At 38.4% G+C, this 26,050-nt stretch overlaps 1 protein-coding gene across 3 annotated transcripts; it reads right to left on the bottom strand.

The window, feature by feature from the left end:
• Positions 1–24: 24 nt before the first annotated feature.
• LOC6651239 (zinc finger protein 1) lies at positions 25–24,549 on the bottom strand. 3 transcript variants are annotated; one of them, XM_023180409.2, is made up of 5 exons: positions 24,359–24,549; positions 14,295–14,449; positions 13,451–14,158; positions 288–2,562; positions 25–218 (listed from the first exon to the last, which is right to left on the bottom strand). In XM_023180409.2, exons 1-5 carry the CDS (start codon positions 24,453–24,455, stop codon positions 25–27), a joined length of 3,429 nt encoding a protein of 1,142 aa, XP_023036177.1. In that variant the 5' UTR covers positions 24,456–24,549. The 3 variants fall into 3 exon arrangements, with proteins under 3 accessions (XP_023036177.1, XP_023036178.1, XP_023036179.1); XM_023180410.2 differs by lacking the exons at positions 13,451–14,158; positions 14,295–14,449; positions 24,359–24,549 and adding an exon at positions 2,637–2,750; XM_023180411.2 differs by lacking the exons at positions 13,451–14,158; positions 14,295–14,449; positions 24,359–24,549 and adding an exon at positions 2,667–2,750.
• Positions 24,550–26,050: the final 1,501 nt, after the last annotated feature.

The raw sequence follows: 26,050 nt of genomic DNA, 5'->3' as shown, positions 1-26,050 counted from the left end.
ATTCGACACTGAGGTGTCGCTTACCTATTCCCTGTAAGGCTTGCAATAGGAGTAACGGTGGTTCATGTGCTGGCTATAGCTGCCCGAATGGGAGAATCGTTTCAGGCACTTGGAGCACTGAAATGGCTTCTCTCCACTATGCAGGCGCTTGTGCTCCGTCAAATGATGCTTGTGCTTGAAGGCCTTGGGACAGTCCATACACTGGTAGGGTCGTTGACCTGCAGAAGGGGAAAACATATGTTAAAAAGTCCATTCAATCCTTGACTTTGTGAGAGATTCACACTTACCGGAATGCTCGTACTTGTGCCGGGCCAGAGAACTCTGCTTGGCAAAGGCCTTGTCGCATTGATCGCATAGAAAAGGCAAATCAGCATCGCCAGCATGTCCATGCGTCTCGGCCTTGACTCGCTTTGGCTTCGGTGGCAACAGTCCACCATAGTCGTCTTCATGGGAGATGCGCGAATCGTCATCGCGCCAAGAACGCTTCTCGGAACCGCCCGGACTGAGGCTAGTGCCACGATAATCTGGCATCTTAATACTGTTCATTAGGGGATTCGAGGCATATTCGCCAGGACGCATTTGGAAGAGCGCCTCCATGGGCAATCGCTGCATGGGCATCATGTATGGCGGTAGTCCGGGAAAAGCTTGTCCACCTTGACGGCCTCTTGAGCAATTCTGGGGCGGCAGTTGCAAAGGCGTTGTGGGCGTGGCCTCGAGCATGGTGGGCGGCGATGGTGGTGGACCACCAAAGTAGAGTGCCGCAGCAGCAGCAGCTGCCTGGGCCGAGGATTGGTGATGTTGTTGCTGCTGCTGTAACGATGCTCCCGATGAGGGGGACAACGAGGCCGGCGACATGGATGCCGAGCTGGCAAACTTGCGGCTTAGATTGATGGCTTCCTGGAAATCGAGGGCAACCGACTGGCCTGCAGCCTGTTGTGGCGCCAGTCCGTAGAGCGGAGAGTGTTGGCCTTTAGGTGACAGGGAATCACGTTTTACCGACAAATCCAATGGCTGATCCTCGCCAGCGGGACGACCAGTTGAAACACTTGCATTCTCGGCATTTGCCGTGTTGCTGTTCGAGGTGTAGCTCTGCATTTTACGCTCTCTGGAGCGATTATTCTGGAACCAAACTTGAACCACACGAGGATCCAATTGCAGACGAGCGGCAATGAGACGGAACTCATCACGACTTGGTCGGGCATTGTGGGCATAGTGTTGCTTAAGCTGTTGCTGTTGCTCCTCATTGATGGCAGTGCGGACGCGAACTTTGCGGCCGGCTTCACCATTTTCACTACCGTTGAAATCCTGGCGAGCGCCAGCATCCTGATCTTGACGTTCGTCATCTTCATCGGCATCACGGTCATCCTCATCTTCACTGGCCGAGGGCATGGCAAAGGCATTGGCTGCTGCCTGTTGTTGTTGCTGCTGCTGCTGATATTGTTGCTCCAATTCCTCCTTGATCAGGCCACAGAGAACCTTCTCATGCTGAACTAGCTCTGTGGGATGATTGAACTGCTTGTTACACCGACTGCAACGCAGCTCAGCAGTTGACTCTTCAATGGGAAGAGTGGTAGGTTCATTACTACCAACCACTTCCAGAGTGGGCTCTTCCTCGTCTCCCACTGAACGAAGTTCTTCCTGCTCTTGCTTTATGGCTTTGGTGGGGGACGTTGGATTACTTTCTGACATTGGAGTTGGTCCACGACTCGCCTCTTGCTTCACTTCAAGGGTTTCCTCTTCTTCCTCCACTTTCTCGATGGCGGGATCCGCCGATGGTTCCTCTTGTTCTTTGACAGTGGAATTCTCCTCCAAATCCATAACTAATTTTGGTTCATCCGGGGTCTCTTCGTCGTCTTTGGCAGCTTCATAGATTTCCAAGTGTTCGTGATCCTCATGATCCTCGCCTTGTTCTTCTCTTTCCTCCAACTGATGTTGCTGCTGTTGGTGTTGTTGCTGTTGCTGCTGACCAGCTGCAGATAATTCCAACAGTCTCTGTATGCTATAGGGATGGACACGAGGATCGAGGAATGGAAAGGCCAAAAGAGCTGCATTCATTGCCCCATAATTGGGATAGAAGGGAGCCGCTGGGCCTCCATTGGCACCTGCAACCTGATTCGGTGCATCGCCAGCGAAATAGATCATGGGATTTGGTAAGGCAGGCGGTAATGTGGGCATGGCTGCCTGTTCTGTTAACTTGGAACGTTTGCCCGACTGCTGATCACCGGAGCCACCGCCACCGCGTCCCGATCCCGGACTCTTTTCGAGGGACTTGAGCATGGCACGATTGTTATTCAGTTTCAGGCCCATGCTGATGCATTTCTTCGATGTCATGTGCGAGGAGAAACTGCCCGAGTGCGAGAAACGTTTACCGCAATTATCACAGCCGAAGGGCTTCTCGCCGGAATGGATGCGTACATGTTCCTTCAAATGGTGCTTAAATTTGAATGCCTTCTCGCATTGACCACACTTGAATTTACGCAATAGAGCGGATTCATCATGACTGATCATGTGACGTTGCAGGCGGTAAACATTTGCGAAGGCCTTGTGGCAGATTTTGCATGTCTGTAAATAGAAGAGGAAGAAAAACGGTTATTAAAAATCAGAGAGAGGGTGAGAGGGAGATAGAGATGAATTACTTGACCACCCCTCGTTGTTTTTTGGATCACCTCTTTCAACTGCGCCGCTGCTAATAACAGTTTAGCATTAGAGGCGGCAGAGGCGGCAGAGACGGCGACTGCACTAGCTGACATTATTATTGTTGTTGTTTTTGGATTTGCGTGTGTAGTTATGCGTATTTCGATTAATTTTTGGGGCCACAACCAACGCACAGGTAATAAAAATTGTTTAAAACAACAAATGTATTTATTTGTTTTAAATTTAATGTCTTTTTAATTTGTTTCAAGGCAAAGCCAAATAACCAGACCGCAACGGCCAGCGTTTCATTTTTTCCCCGTGTGTGTGTGTGTGTGATTGTATATTTCTTAAGTTTCTGCAGAGTCGTAAAAAAGATGTGCTATTTTTTTTTTATTTCTTTTTGCTTGTGTTGTCTTTTTATTAACAATTTACAAAAAAAAAACTTCAATCGAGAACAAATCCGCGCCCAGCACGACGACGATGACCGAAACGAAGACGAAGCGAAAATGAAAAGTGACACGCGAAGAAGCGATCAAAAGCAATTCACGCCAATGCCCCCCAAAAGAGCAAGTGCGACTGAGATGGACATATAACCGTTATCTCGGCTGGTGGTAAAAACAAAAACCAAAAAAAGGTAATGACAAAAAGGTGGAGTAAACCCGAAAACAATAACAACCACAACCACAAACACACACACGCACACACATGTACACAAGGTAAAGGCGTGAAGATAATGAGAAGAAAAAAAACGAAAGAGATGGCAATTAAAGTGAGACACCGACTACATGTTACCGTAAGTAGTGAAACGAATAAAACAATTTGCTAAACATTTCATTAGCTAGCATATACCTTTCAATAGTCGATTTGTAGAGGGTATAAATGGGAGGGAAATGCAAGCTGCGCTCAGCTGTAAATAAATTACGAATTTTTAACTTCAATTGGAAAATTGCGACAAAGCGCCTATAAAAATCAAATGAAAATATCAACAAATGAGGGCCGCCCTTCCTCTCTCCCGCCCCCAAGACCATTCCCTTACTAACGCTCACCGTCAAGACTAAAGAAATAAACAAATACAAAAATTGAAATCAAATCAAATCAAAATGTTTCAACAGCTGATGCTAATCACAAAATTGTTGTTTGTGTTTGCCCACAAAATTGAACGCATCAAAAAAGAGAAGAAAAAAGATGCGGGGCAAAGAGAAATGAGAATGCAACTGGAAGGAAAGGTGAACTTTGAAATGAAAGGAAAAGCTGTCTGACGCCAGCTAAAGGAAAAGCAGGGGATGGAATGGAGGAGATCTGCTTCTCCACTTAGCCGGTACGTTGAAAGATTTGCGGCACTTTGGCGGACATATGGCAACACGTGTTCGTCTCATCTGCAGCCCCACCGTCCCACCGCCCCACCATAGTAATTGTTTACTTGCAGACGTTGAACTTTCACTTTCCCCTGTTCTCGCTCTTTCTTTCCACTGCTTACCTTAAGCTTTTTGTAAGACATTTTTAAGATCTCTGCACACAGAGAACGATTTTTGTTTATTTTAATTGTAATAAAAAGTTCATGACATTGTGAATGAATGATGATATTCTTATGGATCAGGTGAATAGATAAAGATAGAAATGATACAAAGAAATTTCTATACTCTTTCTTCTTTAAGTGTTTTTCTCTCCAAAAGTTGTTAATCAATTTTAAGAGGAATTGTTCGTGAAATGTTATATTATTTACTCCCCCTGTGTACATCAAATTGAACTTTTGGACTTCAATATGTATTCGAGCTGAGCTTACTCATTTACTTTGCATGAATTTCAATTAATATTTGAGTTATTAGTCATTTATTTTCAACACCGAAACCAATTTACACTTTATGAGATCACAATCAGTTGACGAATGTCGAATCATCATCATCATCTTCATCTTCAGAGAGCTCTCCACAAAAAGCCTACAAAATTTAAAAACTATTGCCTTCAATTCCATCTAATTAGCTTGTACAACATTAACGTGACATTGTGTTTATTTATTTAGCAAGTGTAGAAACAGAAAAGACCAAGACCGAATACAAAATACAACAAAATACGCCCCCTTCTTGTACGATTGAGACACGGGAAGCTCCCTTAATTTGTTTATTTTGTAGCAAATTTAGGAGGCATACTACAACGGGAAAATGTTGTTTTTCCAAATACAATTGGGTTTTTCACATTTTGTTTGCTTGGTTTTCTTCTTATTTGTATTATTTGATTTTTTATTAGAGTGGAAATGAGTGAGTGAGCGCCGCCGCCTGCAGACATTTTGACGTATTTCCGGTTTCCGTTGGTTGTTATTTTACCTGTTTGAAGGAAAATGTCTAAATCTGATGTCATCAGCCATTGAATGGCCATTAGCACCTGACGAGAAACGAGTTTGGTCTTGTCAAGACGAAACCAAAAAAAACCAACATGGCTACCTGTTGCTTTTCCATTTACAAAAACTGGTTATCGCCATGACTATTGCGTATTCGCTCGCACCCGCAGTCGTTTAAAGCTAATCGCACTTGCTTCACCCTTCTCTTTCACTCTCTCGCACTCACTCTAGATAGCTCCGTTCTGCTTAATAAGGTTGTTGGACGTTTGCTGGGTCGTTTGTAAACCGCAAATGATACGCCTACCTCCAAGCACTAAGTAAACGCAGCAAATACAACAAGTAATACAATGAAAATGCTTTGTTGTCCCCTGTTGTCATCGCCGTCGTCGTCGTCGTCGTCGACGACGTCTCGTTATCAATTAAATGTAAAAAGCAAAAATGGCAGCCGCTTACACAAAGGTAATCCAGACCTAACTCTGACGTGGCACTTCTATACCCTGTAATACCATGGCCTAAGGGTGTGTTTAAAGGTAGTCAAAAAGGCAATTGAATTTCAGGCCTATTCATTACTGGGTACCTTAAAGTCGAAATATAGTCCGATTTTTGTTATAAATAAATTTTGATGCGTCAGCTTTGTGGATTCTTATGCGTTTTTATGATTATTTTATTATTATTTTTTTTTGTTGCTGCGTTGAGCGAGTGAACGGAAATGCCAATTGAAGCTACCTTTAATAATAATGTGCGCCATGAAGATGCTTTTTATACACACACACACACACACACAGAGAGAGAGAGAGAGAGAGGCAGAGAGAGAGATCCAGGGGTTGGCACTGACATGGACTGATGGACTGAATGACAGACTACTGCCAAACGGTAGCGGGGGCCATGACTCAAGTGGGGGCACTGGCACTTGACTAAAACCTGAATGCACACACACACACACACACAGAGAAAGAGTGGGAGAGAGAGAGAAACTCATATACTCATGCCACATTGATTGATTTCACAAAATGAAATTTCATTAAATCCCCAGACATATGTCTAAATTAAAGTGGAACTGATTAAAGTTCATTTTCTGCACAAGGTATAGTTGAAAGTCTCTTAGGTTGAATGGAAACACGTGTGCTCGTTCTCCTCCCACCCCTTCAGGTCGTCATCTCATTCTAAGTGGAATAAATTTTTGAATATTTACAATGATGTCACTGATAAGATGAACATAATAATAGAGGTAGCGCGTGTGGGCTAGTAAACAACAACCACAGGAGCGAAATTCATAAGAAACTAAAAGACTCGATTAGAAATCAAAGCCAGTTTAAGTGTAGTCATGAAAATGTTTCTTCAACAACATTACTAATTTTCCATTTTGCCCAAAAAAAAAAACAATAACTCACAATGATAAGCTCAACATAGCTAAAGAGCGCATTATAGTTTCCCCATGGACCAAATCCGCCCCTGACTGAGGTGAAAGTGCCCAGCGGGGCGTACCTTATCAACTAGTATTCTTATCTTGTACCGTGTAAAAACAAAAAAATATACAAAAAACAAACAAACAAAACAAAAAAAGCCACAAATTAAGCCGGAAATTCGAATCGGATGATAGTGTTAAGATGCAGTAGACCACACAGATAAATGCAAAAAAAGTTCTATATTCTACAACATCATCATCGTCATTATCATCATGTTGGACAGGTTCTTCTTCAAAGCGTAAATCAAGCTAAATGTTGCTGACATCCATAGAGAGAGAGACAGAGAGAGAGAAAAAGAGGGGGGAAAACATTGTGGTCCAGCCAAAAGCCAAGTCCGTCCGTAGTTAATTGCAGGCGACAAGCCTTTTTGGCTATAATTATAACGCAACGTAGGTGGGCGCCACTAGGCAAAGACTCGACAAGGCCCACTAATAGACAAATCAAATGAAAAAGCACAAAACATGCATTCACACACACACACACACAAGCATCTTGACATAGAGTCTGGCTAATTTGTGAACGTATTTCATTATTATTTTATGTTTTTTTTTTCTCTCTCTCTATTTTGTTTTTGTTTGTTCATTTTCACATTTGCTTTATGCATTGACTGACATGGGAATTTGGCCATAATAGCTCTCACATAATTGGCTGTAAAGGGAGATTTGGGCTTTTAAGTTTGACATTGTTGTTATTGTGACAAAATACCGATGTCGACTGCCAGCTACTATGTATATATAGGGTATATATGTACATATATATTTTTGGTACATACATATAAAAAACGCACCTGTCGCCTTATGAAATGCGTAAACAGAAATAACAACAAACGACATGCTTTGCCGTTCCACCCCATCCACTCTCCTCTCACCTACTTTTTTGAGGTCAGCTAAACACAAAAAAATTATTAACGACGCCACAAAGAAATGTTTAAAAGCAACAACAACAACAAAGAATCAAGCAAAAAAAATGCAAGAAATACGTTGAGAGAAAAAAAAATAAATGAAATAAAATAATGTCTAACTGCTTTATAGCAACTGCGACCCAATTTCTAGCTTATCTCACATATATTCTACAAAAAAATACATATATATATATTTCCAATCTAAAAGCAATGAATGAATTGACGTAGTGACTGACTACCTACTAGCGAAAAGAAGAAAAAAACTAATTGTACTACCTACTAAATCAGCACACGTTTGGACTAAGTTCAGTTGGGGTTATCTCTCAAATATATAGTTAAAGTAAGTCAACATAGAAAGTTGTTCATGGAATCCAGGGTTTCTGAACCCCCCGAAGCTGATAAGGTCTTCCACGAGAATCACACTTTCGTTAGAAACGATTTTTGTACGAATAAATTGAGTTGAAATAAAGAGTTTTCAATTAAATTACTATTCGGAAAAGTTATTATATCATTCTATAAGTTTAAAGTTATTATAGTTCTTTTTTATTGTGTGCGACTATAAAAAATATAAGACTAAAAATTGTAGTTAGAAATTAACTTGAACTTTGATTATTCCAAACGATTTGCTTTTGCGCTATTAAAAAGTTCAATAACATTCGAAATGAAGTGTCTCTATTATTTATGACAAGTCTCCAGGGCCCCAAGACATTTGCGCACTTGTCTATATATATTATATATGTACATATATATATATAAAAAGAGATTTCTTAACATTCAAAAAGGAATTGATTAACATTTTAAAACAGGGAAATACTTTTAAGTCTTGTGCGGTTTCTCGGCATTTATGACTGCCGGCATTTTTCAATATTTTATTTCCAAAGATTTTCAAAAAGAAAATGGGAAATTCATTTTCCTGCCTCCCAGCCTGCCAACGTACGACAAATCAAACTTAATTGTTTATAAATAAAACGTTTTGCCCAATCATGACCATGCCATCTGAGGTGTGAAGCAGGGGGGAAACGTTTTTCTTTCATTTTCATCTTGCTTTTCTTTTTTCATTCTGTTTCTGTTTTTTTTTTTGTCTTTTCTGCCATGCAAAATTAGTTGCGTATTAGGAAAACATAAATAAGAAAAGACGCTGCCGCAAAATAAATTAAATTTATAACTTTTGATAAAAGCAGATTTTGGGGAAATAAACGAAACGTGTCGCCGGACGGTGAAACAAAATTATGATATGCTTTCAATTTAGAATAACAGCTGTGGGAATGATTTTTGTCACATACATATATATATATATATATGTGTTACTGCATATATCTACTTGTTCGTTTAGATTTAACCATATATATAGAGAAAGAAAGTACCCGAAATTCTCATTAAACATATCATGTAACAACCGCACAATAAACGTCAAAAGTATAAAACCCACGGGACTTGCAACTCAGCTCAAGTCACACACACACACACGCAGACACGGATCCCCCAGAGTCAAGGGAAATATCTTGTGGAATGTGTGGAATATCTTGTGGAGAGAAAGAGACAGTCCACACACACACATAATTTATGGTGGCACGGTGAAAGTTGATATAAATCTCAGGAGTAACTTAAAATTATTCAAAAACGGCAAAAAAAAAAAAAAAAGAATATACGTTTAAATTAAAGTAGAAATAAGTATTCTATGGGGCTAGTCTCTCTTGACATGTGTGTGTTTTCCTATAAAAAAACGGAAAGGAAAGGAAACCTGCAGGTGTGTCCTTTTTTTAGAATTCTAGGATGTTTTAAGAGGATGTGTTGCAGCAACAGGAACTTCTAATGATGATGTTAATGCTAATAATGAAGTGCAAGACTCTAAATGTGAAACAGCAAAGGTTTGTGCTTTGAAAACATAAAAGAACAATGAAAATAAATGATTTAACTAAACGAATATATAAGCCAGATATTAGGAGATATATGTTTAAACAATTAACTCTATTTATCATAACTTTTGTTTGTCCAAAACTCATCTAATAAATAATGCAACTCATGGAAAAAAGTACCGAACAATTTCAATATATTTTTACCCTTTAATAATTTATGTGAAATAAAGTTTCCGTTTATTTAATTTGTTTGCTTTAATTGCATATAATTTTGAAACTTTTGAATGAGCTGAGGGGTCAGCAGCAAAAGGGTTTGACCTTACAACCGAATGCCCGCAGAAATACATAAAAATACATTTAAAAGTGGTAAAGGAGTGTGAGTCAGAGCAGAGACACAGAGAATGGGAAAGACAACAAAAAAAAGAAGAAGAGAAAAAAAGGATTCAACGGCAGGAGCAACGGCAGCGAGTGGAGTAAATAAATTGCTATTAATTTTTCACTGCAAGCTCGTCAAGTGGCGCCGAGACGAGATGACGGCGACAATTGGTGGGACGAGGAGCGAAGGGTAATGGGAGACAGGAGAACTACGACGTATTGGACTGGCCGAGAGAGTATAGTACACCTAAAGTGCATATAATTTTTCAATTTGAATTGTCCACGCCCCAGACATGGTAACATTTTGTGGTGGCCCGAAAAAGGTGGCAACTTTTTGATGTTGACCGCTGCCCGCTCCACCATTCTTTCAGCCATTCCCCAAATGAATTGTGGCCGCAAAAGTTGCGAGCATGTGAGAGTGTATACGTGTGTGTATGTGTGTGTGTGTGTGCAGTTAAGCAAATATTTAATTGCTGCACTTTTTCTGGCACTCTGTTGTTATTGTTGAAAGTTTGCCAGGGTTTTTACGCCCCTCCTTCGACTCATACCATTCGACCCCATATCCTGGCCTCGGCTCAACATTTGAGTTTGACCAATAATTTATGTCCAGCCATTTGCCCAGCAATTACAGTCCATCTCACTCGCTCTCTCTCTTGCTCACACTCTCTTCCCCTCCCTTTGGGCCGTGCTGCTGTCTGTTAATGATGTTGACCTTAACGACAAAAAATGTTAAATGTTAAATCAACCAATGTTGATTTTCAATTCCGAATCCTGTCAACGTCCTGCGGCCAATTTTAATGCCATTTCAATAATAATATCACAAGAGCGTGCAACAAGAAAAAAAGTATTGCCTACTTTTATGCGTTTTGGCTTCGCTTGATTTCCATAATGAGCAATTTGTTCGCATATTTTGCTATTATTGTTCTTGTTGTTGTTTGTAGCATAATTAATTGTTTTCACACATAATAATTTAATATGGCCCCGTGTACACGTGTAAACCGAATGGCCAACAATATTAAATAAATGCAATGTGCCACATCAATTATAATTGGTAGTGCCACACGGCTCAACGAGAGAGTAGGAGAGAGGGGGAAAGCGATCTCATATGCATGTATGTATGGGTAGCAGTTGCCATTTTGTTTAAATGTCATTAACAAAGCCGTAAATTATATGTCCGTGCATTTTGCCTACCAAATGGGACCATTGCAACAAAAGTTGCAATGAATCAGAGCTGCAGCAGCAACAGCAACGGCAACGAAAAGTTGTGGGTGCAGATGCAATGAGGTCAGTCACAAAACCTGCCAAACAGAGTTGGTCCAACTTTATTAACTTTTGCCAAGCATTTTGGCCCCTTCATGACAGCTTAGGTAAATATTAATAACGTGAAAATGCCAGAAAAAGAGGCAAAGACCACACAAAAAAGAAGCAAACTAACTACAGTAAATATCAAGTTAAGCGAACTGTTTGAATTCTAAAGAATTAATAGAGAATAAAAGGGAAGAACTTTGGGGTAATATTCAAATAAAGAAGTTTTGTATAATATTTTTAAAATACTCTTAAGATTCGTACAACCAAATTTGAAGCTGGTTGTTGAACTTTCTGAACAAAATTCAAAATCACAAAAGTAGAAATAATAATGTTTAACAATCTTTGTTAAGAAATATCACACAAAATGTGTATTATTTAGATATCATTTAGATATAAACTCTACTTAAAGATGTAAAACTTATTTTCATACTAGCATCCCACATAGATGTCATAGATGTTGTCGCCTTTAGTCAGAATTCACTGTAACTTTATGAGTTTTTTGCAGCTTTTTCATTTTGTCTGACTGTGCTTAGGCATTACATACATGTTTATGGGTATGCATGTGTGTGTGTGTGTGCTCATATAAAGGTAAAAAAAAGTAAGAAAATGCCCATATCATGAAAAAAAAACTAGCCATATGAATTTATGACCAATGTTTGAAGGAAAAGGGGATGCCGCCTACCCCCAAAAATGCAACAAAATTATAATTTATGTGGCTTTAATAGCCGTTGGGTGCCACACACACACACACACACACATTCACAACATAGGTGTATGCTTGTATTGTGCTTATCGCCTACAGTCTGAAGGCAGACCAGTTTTCTTTTTTCACTTGTTTCTTGTTTTTTTTATGGATTGTTCAAGGAAAAAACTTTTGCCCAATGAAAGACAGAGACAAAGAGTGGAAGAGATAGAGAGAGAGAGGGGAAAAGGGAGTGTAGTGGAGAGGGTATAGAAGTCTTATCAGTTCGCTCCGCCTGTAGCAACATTTATTTTAATGCCTTATCACATTGGCATGGCTGGTCTAGTACTAGGCCTACACATAGTCGTTAAGATGAAGACGAAGAACAGCAACAACAACAACAACAACTGCACAATTGGGAGTTATGAGTGTGTGACTGACAGACGCACACACACACACACACAGACATAGGCACTTTGGTCTTCTATATACCCGGACTCTCATATTTTATGATAGGTCGTCGTTGGTTAGACCTCGTTCTCCCCAGATAATATACAGTATATAAGTGTGTGTGCGTGTGTGTGTGTGTCGCGTCATCAGAGGCCATGCGGGAATATTTTTCTATGTATTATTATTATTTTTTTTTACTATTTTTCTTAGTTTTGGGTAAACGCCTACATTTTATTTTATGCCCATTTCTTATTTCTTTGTTTCGGGGTTTTCTTTTTTTTCCTCTGTTCTGTTTTATTATGACGGTGTTGCTTATCAATGTATATTGCCTTTTGTTGTTGTTGCTGCTGATAAAAAAAGTAAATAACAACAGCAACTAAATCTTTAAGTAATTTTGTATATTAAATTGCTGATACAATGTAGAAATACCCATTTTAAGTTAAGAAAAAATAAACAAATGGAATTCCCTTTAATGGGAAATTCTTTAAAGATTCTCAAGTAGGATATTCTTTTTAAATAGTTTTCTACTGATATCCTTTTTGTTATTTGTGGTCATAAAAGACCAAAAACTAGAATAAACTCAGAGCTAATATACTATGCCTAAAGCTATGGCTATGCAGGGTATCTAAAAAAACTGCATTAAGTAAAAAAAGAAACCTCAAGTGTTTCAGATAATATTTGTATATATATGTACATTCTACTTAGAAATCAAAGCCTTTGAGACCTTTTTCAAGTATGTATTTATATTCTTTATGAGTTCGTGTGGGCAAGAGGTAGGCGGAATGGGGTGAATTTTTTTGTTTTTTTTTGTTTTCGTTATCGTTTGCCTCAATTATTTTCTCATTTATTATTATTTTTTATTTAAATATTGTTTATAAGGTTTTGTTTCACGATTTGTCAACAGGAAGCGTATACATATTAGTATGTACAAGTATGTATTTACATATTTCTTATACACATACACAAGTATACATATATGTACATATGTATGTATGGAAGATTTGTGCTCTTGGCACTTTGGCATCTTGGGTCTTATCCCATTATCGTTGCTCGCTTCCCGCTAAATCCAGAAAACAAAGCCTCAGCATTGTATGCATTTGTGACTGAGTGTTCAAAGATCACAAAAAGTTTTTATTCTCACTTCTTGCTTCTTGATCGTTTATTGCCACGGAGTTTTTAAAGTCGTTCTTTGATTGCGTATGCGTATGAGTAATGCGTGGCTTGAACTTTAACACGAAACGACTAAGGGGAATAGGAGGGAAGGGGGACAATGTATGTATTTACATATATTGTGTGGTATTTTATCAGCTACAGGAATGAAATGAAATGGTTATTAATAACCACAAACACACACACACTTAGGGTGAACAACTTGTTGAGATTGTGTGGTGGAACCCTTTGAAATTGAAATAGAATCTTATCCTAAAGGAATATTCAACTCACCTGAGTCACATTTTGTGTAACTGGCTGACCACTTGGCGAATGCATTAATTCATGTTGCTCCAATTGTTCGCGTGTGGGAAATGCAGCAGTGCATTGCATGCAAGGATAAGCGGCATTCAAATCGCCTGTGGTTGAGCCCGGACTAGATGTTGATCTTGGTGCACTTAGATCCAAATCATAGGCCGAATTGCTGCCCACACTGCTGTTACTGCCAGGCAATTGAGGTGGCAGCAATTGTTGATGTTGCTGCTGCTGTTGCTGTTGGTGTTGCTGGTGTAGATGTTGCTGATGATGATGTAGATTTGGTGAGCTTGAAGTGCTGGCCGATTGGGCCGATTGCATGGCCAATGCAGCCGCTGCCATGAAACGTGCATGCAGATTTGGTGGCAATTGTGGCGAAGCATGTGTTAGATGGGCAAATAGATCACTTGGTGGACCTGAAGCCGATCCTGGTGAGCACATGGGCGATTGTTTCTCACTATTGTTGTTGTTATTATTGTGATTCTTAATCAACTCGCTATTGTTGTTGTTGTTATTGTTGTTTGTGGTGGCATTCGGGGATTTGGCATAGCGACGACTGCTGCTACTTAAATTGCTACTTTGCTCATCTTCAGCATCGCTTTCGGGTTGAGCGGCGCCAGTGCCACGATTTGGCTCAAAATTAAGCTTGTCATGGGGATGCTCACTGGCAATGTGTTCACTGAGTAACTGAAATTAGCAACGAGATGATGAATGATGTCAGTGCAATTAAGAAACATATTATTTTAATAAGATGAGCAAAACAAAAACATGTGGAGAATATGTACAGAAAGAATCCATTCGTGGAAATGTCTTGTCAACTCACCTGAAACTCGCTGAAACGCTTATGGCACTGGGTACAGTTGACCAAATAGTCATCAACAGCTCCTGCTCCATGCTGGACATGCTCTGTATTGCTGACGGCATTATTGGATTTATTGTGTGTCTGATGATGATGCAAACTGGAGGCCAGAGAGGGAACTGAAAGAGAGAGAGAAAGGAAATTGGTAAAATTAACTGCCAGATCGTCAAAGTCGATAAGAAACACACACAAGGCGAAAACGAAGACGAAGACGAAGAAGAAGAAGAATGATGAAGGAACTGGAAGATCAACTTAATTTCGTGGCAAATCAACTTCTGCAGGCCTTCACGCAACAGTTCCACGTAAAAGACGATGATCTCATGCGCCAATCAAAAACAGAAACAGAGAACAAAAAAACAAAATACTACCCAACCTAAAAGAGTGAAGAACTGGTTTTCACACACACACACACCCAGAATGAGGAACATACTCGAGAGTAGAAGGCAGCGACCGTACGGTTGAAGAGTCGGTCGGGACTTAATCAGTTTTAAAAAGCGTTCAAGCATGCCAAAAGGGAGAACATGTGAGTGAGCGAACCACGAAAAAAAGTATCTTGAAGATTGCTTTGTTCAATGATGGCGATGCCGAGGGTCAGCCAATTGCCTATATACACACACACAGATATACACACAGTGTCTCAGTTATAAGTAAATAACTCGATGAGTGTGTGGCAGAGTCACTTGGTAAATAAATAAGCAAGACAACTTTGTATCAACGGCAATGGGCAATGGGCAACGGGGCAATGGCAATGGGAATTGGAATGGAAGTGGGAATAGGCTTGCCTGTAAGGTAGACAAGTTTTCTTGTCTTTACAAAATGGAGTTTTCCATTCGCACAATGCACAGTCTTTGTTGTTGCTGTTGGGCTATTTGATCGCTACCTTAATTTAAGCCAATTAACCGCCGCGGGAGCAACAGACGCACATATACGGGCAGCGGGCAGGCAGAGACAGACAATGACAACTCCTCAATTAATGTACCTTCTCCTTCATGAAGAAGTATCTAGGGAATGCAAACGGGGCGGACTGAGGAGATGAGGTGTGTCAGGGGTTTGCCTGCTAGCAATCAAGCACAATTTAGACAAAGTTCGTTGCACGTTTCATTTGCAATTTGATATTGTTTTTCATTTTCACTTTCGATTTTTATTGATACGACAATTGTTAATTGATTTTGATACATTTTGATTTGCTTGCTTCTAGGAGGATGCGGGTCAAAGATATGTAAGCTAAAGATAGATTCCACCCACTAGCTAATAGTTCCAATTAGATACTTTCTTTCTCTTCATTTAAAAAACCATTAAAATTAATCATAAAAACCCAACAGCTGACAAACCTATCAAACTTTCTATATACAATTTTCACTTCATATCTCATTTCGTATGAATTTATTTCTTGTTGGCTTTTTAATGACATTTTTATTAAACGAATCTCTTGCCTGGGTCCGAATAAGAACCATTGGCTCATCTTAATCATCTCTTAATAAAATATATGCAAGTTGTAAAACAGATCCAAAAAAAACACAACACAATATTGTTTTATGGGTTTTTTCATCAGCATAATGTCATCGTGTAGCATAATGGCCAACATTGGATCCAATGGCCGATTGTCCCGTGGTGAATGGCTGACTAACTGACTGACTGACTGAGTGAGTGACTGACTGAGTGAGTATATCAGACACTCGACACTCAACAAGTGTGTCACCAGCTCATTTAGTTCAATCAATTTTTCATAACAGAAATTATTAACGCAATCGGTGGGCCAAAGAACCGAATCATTTGGGTATATACTACAATATGCTTGATATATTTCATTCTGAATATTTTTTCCTCCTTTTTTTTAACACTTTTAAACGTAAGCAAAAGGGTATTGAAATATTGAAAGTGTACCGCAAATTAATATCAATTTATGCGAAGCCAACAAAATGGAAAGGAATTTTTTTTTATGTTTTTGTTTTTTTTTTTTTTTTTTTTTTTGATAGTCTACTGATAAATGTTGTATGTTATTTTTCTGTTTTTGTTTTATGTTCAACTATTTGGCGCTTAACGCAGACCAATTGAAGTTGATTGATAGTATAGAAAATAGAAATGTAGCAAAGAACTTGAGAATTTCATAGAAAAATTTGTTTGTTTGTCTTTTTGCAATATATATATATAAATTTAGCCAACATCTTTAACTCTAATATGTAAATCTATGGAAATACTTTCAATACCCCATAAAAATGTCATTTTTAATTGGCTTATAAAAAACAGCAGTGAACAATTTGACAAAATTTAAGGGCAACAAAAGATTTTGAACATTTATGAAATTCTCTAAAAAGTAAAAAAAAAGTATATATACCAAATATCACTAAAGACAAATCTGTATCTATATAATACTTATATATATCTGTGCTATCTTGGACAATTTATGGCTAGCCACACGTTTGCCAAAATGCCATGAAATTAAAAACAATAAAATTAACAATGAGTTTTTTTTGTTTTGTGTATATTTCTCAACTTTCTTGGAGCAGGCGAATTGATGTCAATGCTTTGGTTCACCTGTGCTGCAAAGCAAAACACGCGCAGCCAAAAATAACCAACTAATTGGGTGACGAGGGGGGGTGGGACAGCAGGTTGGAAGTGTAGCTACATATATTTTTACTTATTATACATATTATAAATAATATCATAGAGGGAATCAATAAAAATACATTTGGATCTGTGTCTCTGTGTGTGTTGGCTTTTGCGCCCACTAATTTTATGTGCCTTTTTATTGCCAGATTTTATTAGCCAGACATTTTTTAGCTAAGCTCGGTTAATGCAAATTTATTTATTTTCTTTCATTTGATTTTCTTTTTCTTTTTTGTTTTGTGTTGTGAAAATAATTTTCATGGCTTAATTTATGAGGCCCAGTGGCAGTTTATATTTTAAATTTTACCTGGGAAACACAAATAGAGAGAGAGAGCGAGAGAAACTTTTCTGCTACATTTTTCATCTCATTTAAATGTCAAATTTTAAAGTGTTTTTAATATTTCAATGACAGCAGCTTGTCAAACAAAACAGAATAAGAAAAACGAAACGAAATGTAAACCCCTGACAATTTTTTCTTGTTTTTGCGGTGCCTGAGAATTGGACAGGTGAAAATCGTTGAAGATATATTGAATATTTTCAAGTCTAATTGTTTCAAAATTGCTGACGTAGTCAAAGTTGATTCTGAGGCAGACAAATGGCGGACAGGTGGCGGCGCCTCAACTTCAGCTGGGGGGCTGTGTGTGTGTGTGTGCGTGTGTGTAAATGAACATAAATTTTTAGCACTTAATTATAAACAGACGAGCCAACTTGCTGTGCAGTCATTTTGCAGTTAGTGACGCGTTTTTAGCATATTTATTAAATAAATTTTCATAAAATTAGCTGCAAATGAATCGAGTACGTACAATGTTAGCTAATTGCCATGAAAAATGACACTCTCAATATGCGCTCGAGAATAATATTATTTGTATATAAATGCAGAATATATGTCTATGTGTGTGTGTGTGTGTGTAAATGAAAACCTGTGGGAAGGCCAATCATTTGTGTTTAGGTGTGAAATATTCAATATATGTATATATATATGTACATATCTGAACAAATCGCCTCGAATTTCGTACGTGCGAAAGTTTATATTGAACGCAATTGGTATTACTCTTTGCCGTTTTGTTGGTCTCTTTATGTTCTCTCTGATTACCATTCCCTATGCGTTTTCTTTTTTTTGTTGTTGTCCGTGATTCTGGTTACTCGATTTTTGAGACCATCTCAAGTGGCACTTAGCGGGGGAGGCATGGGAGAGAGAAAGAGAGAAGCATGTGAAAAACATATGGAATGTTAATAATAATCGTTCATCGCTCTAAATTTTGTCTTTGGGATGGCCAAATTACAGTCTCTTTATGGGAAAATCGTGCGTGAGTTAATGAAAAACTATCTCTTATATCATGGGAAAATATTTTATACATATCCTTAATGAATAAGCAAATATTTTAAAGTAGGAGTAGGCACGCATACAATCAAAAATGAGACTTTGCATTTGTGTGTGTGGCAACTAACACGAAGTACGAAACGTTTTCTTGCACTAAAAAAACTGTACACTTACAGTGTATGTGAAGCGGCAGCGCTGCGGCAGAGCTAGGCCCTAGTCCGTGGAATGGGCCGTGACGACCACTGTTTTAAAGGGTATACATGATAGGAAATTAAAACAACATTTTCTTAGATATTTAATCTTGTTAGTTCTATGTATTTTTCGATAGAAAAGCTGAACCAATCATTGGTTTATGTCTGTAACCTTTTATAGCCTTTAAAACATATATTTGGAACAATAGTTTAGCTAGATTCCAAGTCATAGCAAAGTTGGTAAACAAAGTCGTTTAAAATTGAATTGAAATTGGGTATATATTTTCTTGGCTCACGCAATCATCTCTAAATGGTTAAAAATTCTCTGCCTTTTGCCCTTTGTATGCTGCTCTCTCTATCTGTCTTTTGCATCTCTATATGGCATATCTGTCCCTGCCATACTTAAAAGGGATCTCTCTACTCTACACGTTGCACCTTGATGTGGCATTGGCAGAGGATGAAACTTAAGTAAATGGACGCCAAGGTGCCTTTTTCCTCTAGATGCTGCCCTCTCAAGTGGCTATGTCGATGCCAAAGGTGCAGCCAGACTCAATCTATAAATACACTGAAAAGGCTGTCGAGGCCAGGCAAACAGTCAGCCAGGCAGGCAAAAAAAAGAAGTAAAAATTCAAGAAAAGGGAGCTCTCTTTGGTTGAGCATCGTTTTTTTTCATTCTTTGCTTTTTGCTTTTGCCCTTTAGTTTTATTTATTTGTACAGGCAAACGTAGAACGCGCTGTGCTAAACCAAAGGCTGTGGCCTATGTTCCACACGTTTATTTTATTTGTAGCATTTTGCTTTGCTGAGTGTGAAATTTTAATAGCCCACCGAGCCGTGCACCCGCCCGCCTGTCCGTACACCACACCGTGGTCCCATGTCCGTCGTCATCATCGTTGTCTTCGACGTAGTCGTCGACAAAGTCGTCTCCTGCCGCGTCTAACCTAACCATATTGTTGGTGTCTGTTGTGTCCTCAGAGTGTAAAGCATATGTGTTCGAACTATTTTTGTGATTTACCTTGAAAAAAAAAACTGCAGATTGTAAATTGAGCAGATTGCAGGCATATATCTTTTCATCGTGGGCGTATCTCAGGGAAAATTGCAGCAATTAGTCAACTTTCTTCGCTAAGTAGGAGAAAAAGGAGCCATAACTAGGCTATATGGAAAATGTACTTCCTTTTTGATGACTGATCAAATGAGCAAGAGGAATATAACATTTTTTTGCTTTGTTTGACTCACTAACTATGGACATTGTCCAGTAACCAAATAATCTCCATAATATGTCAAATGTGATTCATATTAAATCTTAGTTAGTTGAGTCATTCAAATATTTTTAAATAAAGAAATGCGTAAAGCACTTTAACCTACGCCATATCAAAAAAAGAACGAAAAATAGTTGTTAAGCCTTCATTTAAAACGAAATACATATAACCAAAGTTCAGCTTAACCGGGCTAATTGATATTCACCAGCATAAATATTCCTGAAAGAGACTTTTTCAACTCGAACTCAATCGAAACTTTTTTCTGCAACATTGCGAATACAATGGTTTCTCCTCCTCTCCCTCTCCCTCTATCTATCTGCACTTGCCTATTTTTGTTTATTTAAAACTTTTAACAATTATTGTGCAATTGTGCGAAATTTATTGCAATTGAACGGCAATCAGAAGGGAAGTTCCAACCCCCCTCAAGTCCCGCTCCATTTCGCATCCCAAACCAGTTAACAAAAAATCGTTTACATGTTAAATTGTGTGCTCCACCCTGTGTGTTAAAGGTGAGGCAAGAAGGGAGCGAGGGGTGGAGGGAGCGAAGGGAACCCCCCAATGTTGCCCATTCTATGTGCCAGTTGCAATTTCGTCTGCCCTTTGGCTACACCTTGTTTCTGGTATGTGGAGTAAATTGGGAGGTAGCGCTGGGTCCTCTCTTTGTTTGTGCCGATTTTTTGGCACTTTTTTTTTGTTGTTTGGTTGGTTGTCTTGTTGTGTGGCCGGCATTAAATAAATAAGAACAAAAATAAAAATCCATACAAAAAATTGTATAACAGAAGCCATCTTTTTTTTCTTGTCGTTTTTGTTGGTTGTTTTTGGCGGCCTCCAGGAGTGGAGGATTGCGCCACATTCCATGCAATTTTTACTTTACAACTGTTTCAAAGTTATCTTTGTTACAATTGTGTGTTTGTGTGTGTGTGTGTGTGTGTGTATGGCAAAAAGAGAGCAGCAAAAAATATTGGCAAACAATTTACTTTTTAAGCAAAACGCGAAATAAAAGTAAAAATGCGGCAACCAAAAATAAAAACAGAGATCCAAAATTATTTGCCCAAAGCTGATGCTGATTCCTACGGTTGCTTCTACTGCGTCAGGTTGAACGTGAATATCAAAGAGATTCTGTCCTCTTGCCATTGGAGTTACCATTGATTTATTGTCTCTGGGTTTTTGTTGATGCCTTTTGCAATTGAAAATAAGCATTTAAAAGGAAAAATCTTTCTACCCCCAAAAAAAAAAGGTGAAACCATTTTTTCTACCTCACTCTCTCTCTCTCTGTCTCTGAAATAAATATCAGTTTACTTAGTCTAAGAAAAATTAATCATTTTTGGCTTGCCAGTTGCCAAATAGTTAAACAGAAAGTTTGCTTAATTTCGATGGGCCAACACTCCTGTGTGTGTGTGTGTCAACTTAAGGAGCAGAGGCAGGACTATCAGCAGGATGAGATATAAATGGCAGCACCGACAGCACCAGCATATAAAACTGACATTCACTGACATGGCATACAAAATGATTAATTAGTTAGGGGTAGAAACCTATATATATATATACATACTTGAGCTGGTCTCACAGATAATAGATGATAGAGTATGGCAGAATGCTCTAAGGATTTGTTGAGTTAATCAAAATAGAAAATACAAACAGAAAAGCCAATTAAAGTAAGCTCAAAACTATTAGAAATTTAAGATTCTTCTTAAACAGAGACTAGACAAATACAATTGGCAGACAGTTTACTAAAAAATAGTATCTTAAATTTTACATTAAGAAGTAAATTTCTTCAAATTTAAAATCAAAAACGAAAAGAAATAAATAAAATTGTCTGTGTATTTGATTTATAAACATTTGTGTTATAAATTAAATGTTTAAACTGATTTCAGTTAAGGTAACTAAAAGAAAATTAGCACAGCTTTCAGCCTTAATTTTTGTGTTCTCTTGCCAAAGTGGGCGGTTACCAAATTGTCTGTCTGTCTGTCTATCTGCCTGTCGCTTTGTCTCTGTATGTGTTTGTCTAGGTGATAATATAGCGACAGGTTTTATTTTCGAGAGACCTAGACTGAAACAAATTTTGATTTATGAAATTTTGGAGCAATTTCGAAATGCGACACAGCACACAAGTCCGACAAAACAGCGGCAGAGGCAGCGACTGCGGCGCTTTCCTCTGCTACTGCTAGAGGTAGACGCTGAGGAAAATTAGTACAAGTAAGTTTTTCCCATCCAAAACGATTAATACACATCGCTTGAGCAGCTGCCCAGTGACATCAACCAGAAAATAAACGTACAACCGGAAAGAAGATCAAAATCAGAGCACACGTTGTTATAGCAAATACATATGTATATAAATATATATATATATCTGTTCTCGATTTTAAATGTATATTTTGGTGGGGCAACCTGTATAGTGCATAGTCTGGTCTGATCGATTAGCAGCCCTAGAGCTTTTAGCCAAGATCCACCCACTTTACAATGCGTTTGGCCACTGCTGCGACATGGGGCTACTTAAATACCCATAAATTATAATTTATCGTTGTCTTAGGCTCTACATATATATATTTTCTGTTTTTCAGAAATGCTGCAAAGCCACTCTATGCGGTTCTTGCTGCTCGTTTGGTGGCGTCTCGAACATGTGCAATTAATCCGTCTGTTTAGCATGCTTATCAATTGTCAAAAGCTATGAGGTGATTCTGTTCAGTTCGTTTCGGTTGTATCCTATGAATGAAAGTGTGGGCGTTGACAATGTCTGAATGTTGCGCCATAAATTTCTGCCTCGTTTACAATTTTCAATCTCGCTTCTTTGTTGCGTTCGGATTTTCTCAACATTTTTCAATTAATTTCTGCTTATTTTTATTCTTTCTGTGTATTAGGCTTCATTTGTTCACACCTTCACTTTAGAGGCTTTCGTTGATGAGCTCTGCCCACTGACAGTTTTATGTTTTGTTTATACTTTCTGATTTTATAGATTGTGGCACAAGTGGCAAGAAACCACAAAAAAGAAAACCCACAGTAATGGTGAGTGAGACAGAGAAAGATGCCAAGAGAATACGCGAGTGCGAGTGAATCGGGTATTTGGATTTCTTACCTGTCTTTCTACTACTACTTACTACCTGTTCGCATGCGCATATTTATCATGGTGGTTACATTCTGATGACTTGTCTTATTTGTGTAGGGATAGACAGAGAGTGAGTGAGTGAGAGTAAGAGAGAAAGACAGTCAGAGGGAGTGAATAAATAAACGGTGGCGGTAGTCAGGGGCGGACTTTCACTTTGACATTTTCGGCTTTATTTTCTTAGGGGTAGCAGCTACCTGTTTCATGTCTAATATATATGTGTGTCTAGTTTGTGGGTGGAGATTGCCAAAATCAAAACAAAAACGGCTCATTCAAGACCGTCAGACCGACCATCTCTCGGAGCCAACAAATCAAATTCGCATGCTTTTGCAATTGGCTGATATTCAATTAAAAAAAAAAAAAATAAGAAAAATCTGCCTTAAATACATATAAATTTCCCATTACTTTGTGGCAAATAAATTGCTTTTCTGTCTGTGGCTAAAATATACTTAAAATGCATTTTTTAAGTACTTTACTTATTTTTCCAAAACCAATTTTGTTTCGAAATTTGTATACTAATCTCTTGAATCTTTCTAAACTGCTAATAACTAAAGTTAATTGTTATGTTTTCAAAGTTAGTCACTAAATATTAATGTATTCTAATTTGGTTTCTAAACAAATAACTTCTCTTAATAATTTTGAGTAATATTAATCCTGAGGCTTGAGTTTTATTCCTCTCTTTTAGTTATTAACTAACTACCACTAGCAATTTAATCTTTGTGTCTTTATTCTTCTGCTATATACAAGATCCCTTGATGCATATAGATTCCCGATGATGTGAGGTGTTTACTTTCAAAGCCTCTGAGGTGATTAAACTTGCTCAGGGTAGAGCAAAAAATGGTTGTTGTCTTAGTTGTGGTTGTTGTTGTTGTTGCTGCTGATGCTGATGATGATCGTGTGGTTTGATTTTGATCGTGGGCGCACAATTCAAAGGGAAATAAGAGAATACAAACTGGCTCAACTGGTTGAAGTTTGTTTCGGTTTTTGGCATGGCCCATGGCAGGGCGTAGGAGTTGAATGGGTAATCCGATGCCCTGCGGATCCAACGATCCTTCGTGTTTTGTTCAGATTTCATTCTTGTTTTCTGCTTATTTTCGTTTCGCTTTTATTGTTATTATTATTATTTATATTTTGCTGAAGTTCCTTTTTGTGCTGTGTGTTGCGTTTATAAGCAACAACATCAGCATATGGGCTTAAGGTGAATTTCAGACCACACAGAAGAATCTTGAAAATGGCGGCTTTTCCACTTAAATGCCGAGATATATACAGAGAGATGGAGGAATATGGATAGAGAAAGACGGAGATTGAAAGTGTGTGAGAGAGAGAGCTGGAGCTTGGGTCTTGAGATCAGTTTATGGCTTTGGCGCGCAAAAGTTGAATGAATTGACACACACACAGACACATATACACACACTCAAAGTTCAATTGCATTTGACAATGCTGATAATGAAAATGTTGCTGATGCTCTAGACAATATTTTTTTTTTATTTGTGTTTTTTTTTTCTTTCGATGTGATGTGACTCATCTTTGTCATCATTTCCATCTCACTTACACTGCATGGTGAAGGCTGTGGATGATGGCATGCTTTGCTGTATAATGTTATCCTCTTGGCCAAAACGTGAAGACGACGGCGCCAAACAGGACAACATTGGAATGCTTTTTAGTTGCTTGTTTTTGTTGTTGATCGTTTTTTAATTATACAAGAATGCACAATGTTTTTTTTTATTTTTTGTGGGATTTTATTGTTTTGGGTTGTTTTTTTTTATTTTAACTTTAGAAAGTTTTTTATTTTGAAAGGAGTTTTAAGTAATCACACACGTGTTGACGATGGCCTTTTGAGTCGGCCATTTGTTTGAGTTTACTCGATTTCTTTGCACTACGCATATACACAGAATTCTATCTTGTAGATACTAAATGAATATCTTACAGATATAAATTATTAAAAATTGCTTTATTTTTGATTCAAGTGTCGCGGTTTTTGTTACTGATTTCTTTGCGTTGTTCTTATTATTGTTCCTATTGTTTGTTCCCATGTGGAGGAGCAACGCGTGTGCTGACGACGCGACGTCTAGAATGCAACTAAACTAAATTTTTTGGCTTTCCTTGTGTTCTCGATGATGATGATGTTGGGATGGTTGGCTGGCTGGCAGGCGGCAGAGGGTAGAAGGCTCAGGCAGCATCTGAATCTCAATCTGACGCTGCCCTCGTCTGCCGTAGTCGTCGTCGTCGTCGTCGTGGTTGTCGTTGTCGTCGTATTGCCGAGTTAGAGTAAAACAGAGAGCGAGCAGCACCAGTGCACTATGGGGTGCGGAGCCATTTTTTGAGCACTTTTTTCAAAAATGTATGTTAAACAATAATTTTCAGTCTCAATGCATTGCGTGAGGTAATAAAGATATTTTGCAATTATTTTTAGAGAAAATGGGCGTGGCATCTTGCCTCCACGGCCAAAAAACCGTATTTTGCCCAAAAAAGTATGCTAAGTATCTCATTCAACATAAAAAGTATTAAGTATCTCATTCAACATAATACTCTTTATACAACCGTTGTGATTTTAATATTTTCTTCAAATTTAGGACCAAGATTCATAGAAACATCTAGAAAATGTTCTTAAAGTTGATCAATATCATTATCAGCATACGTAATTTAGAGAAATGCTTTTTTCTAGGCTTAAAGCGAAAATCAAGGGATCTGAACATCCACTTTTATACGGAAAGTGTTTTTAAATGTGCGATTCTGTTGTTCTTCTTGGCGTGACGATTTGCCTTATATGTATAGCACTTCTTACCACTTTCGGTAGCTAACCTTATTTTCTGATTCGTTCTCCTCTTGTACACTACATGCGCCTGCAACCTATAAACATTAACTCCAAATACTTAATTCCTAATTCGTTGTTTTCTGTTATATTAAAATCTCGTCCATATGCAGGAATATGAGGTTATGCGCCCCTTAGTGCACTGAGAGCAATTTTTATATCTATGTGAGGGTGCTGCTTTTATGTGAGAGTGTATGCTGCTGCCTATGAGAGGTTGTTCCTTTGTATGTGTGTGACTTTGCCACCACCATCAACATATAACGGTGTAACGGTTCACCGTTTGTTGACTGCCTGCAAGTAAATGGAGATGGGGGTGTGAGTATGTGTGAGAAGACCGCCGCTGCCGAGGTGTGACGTCGTCGTCTCGTATGCTCTCCAATTGGAGAGAGCGTCCTCTGTTAACGCTGCCTTCCCCTATACAAAATACTGCTA

Source organism: Drosophila willistoni, chromosome 3R (genome assembly GCF_018902025.1).
Source record: "Drosophila willistoni isolate 14030-0811.24 chromosome 3R, UCI_dwil_1.1, whole genome shotgun sequence".
In the NCBI taxonomy this organism is placed as follows: domain Eukaryota; kingdom Metazoa; phylum Arthropoda; class Insecta; order Diptera; family Drosophilidae; genus Drosophila; species Drosophila willistoni.
The sequence above is the reverse complement of the archived record's forward strand: the minus strand, read 5'-3'. Positions and strand labels throughout refer to the sequence as shown.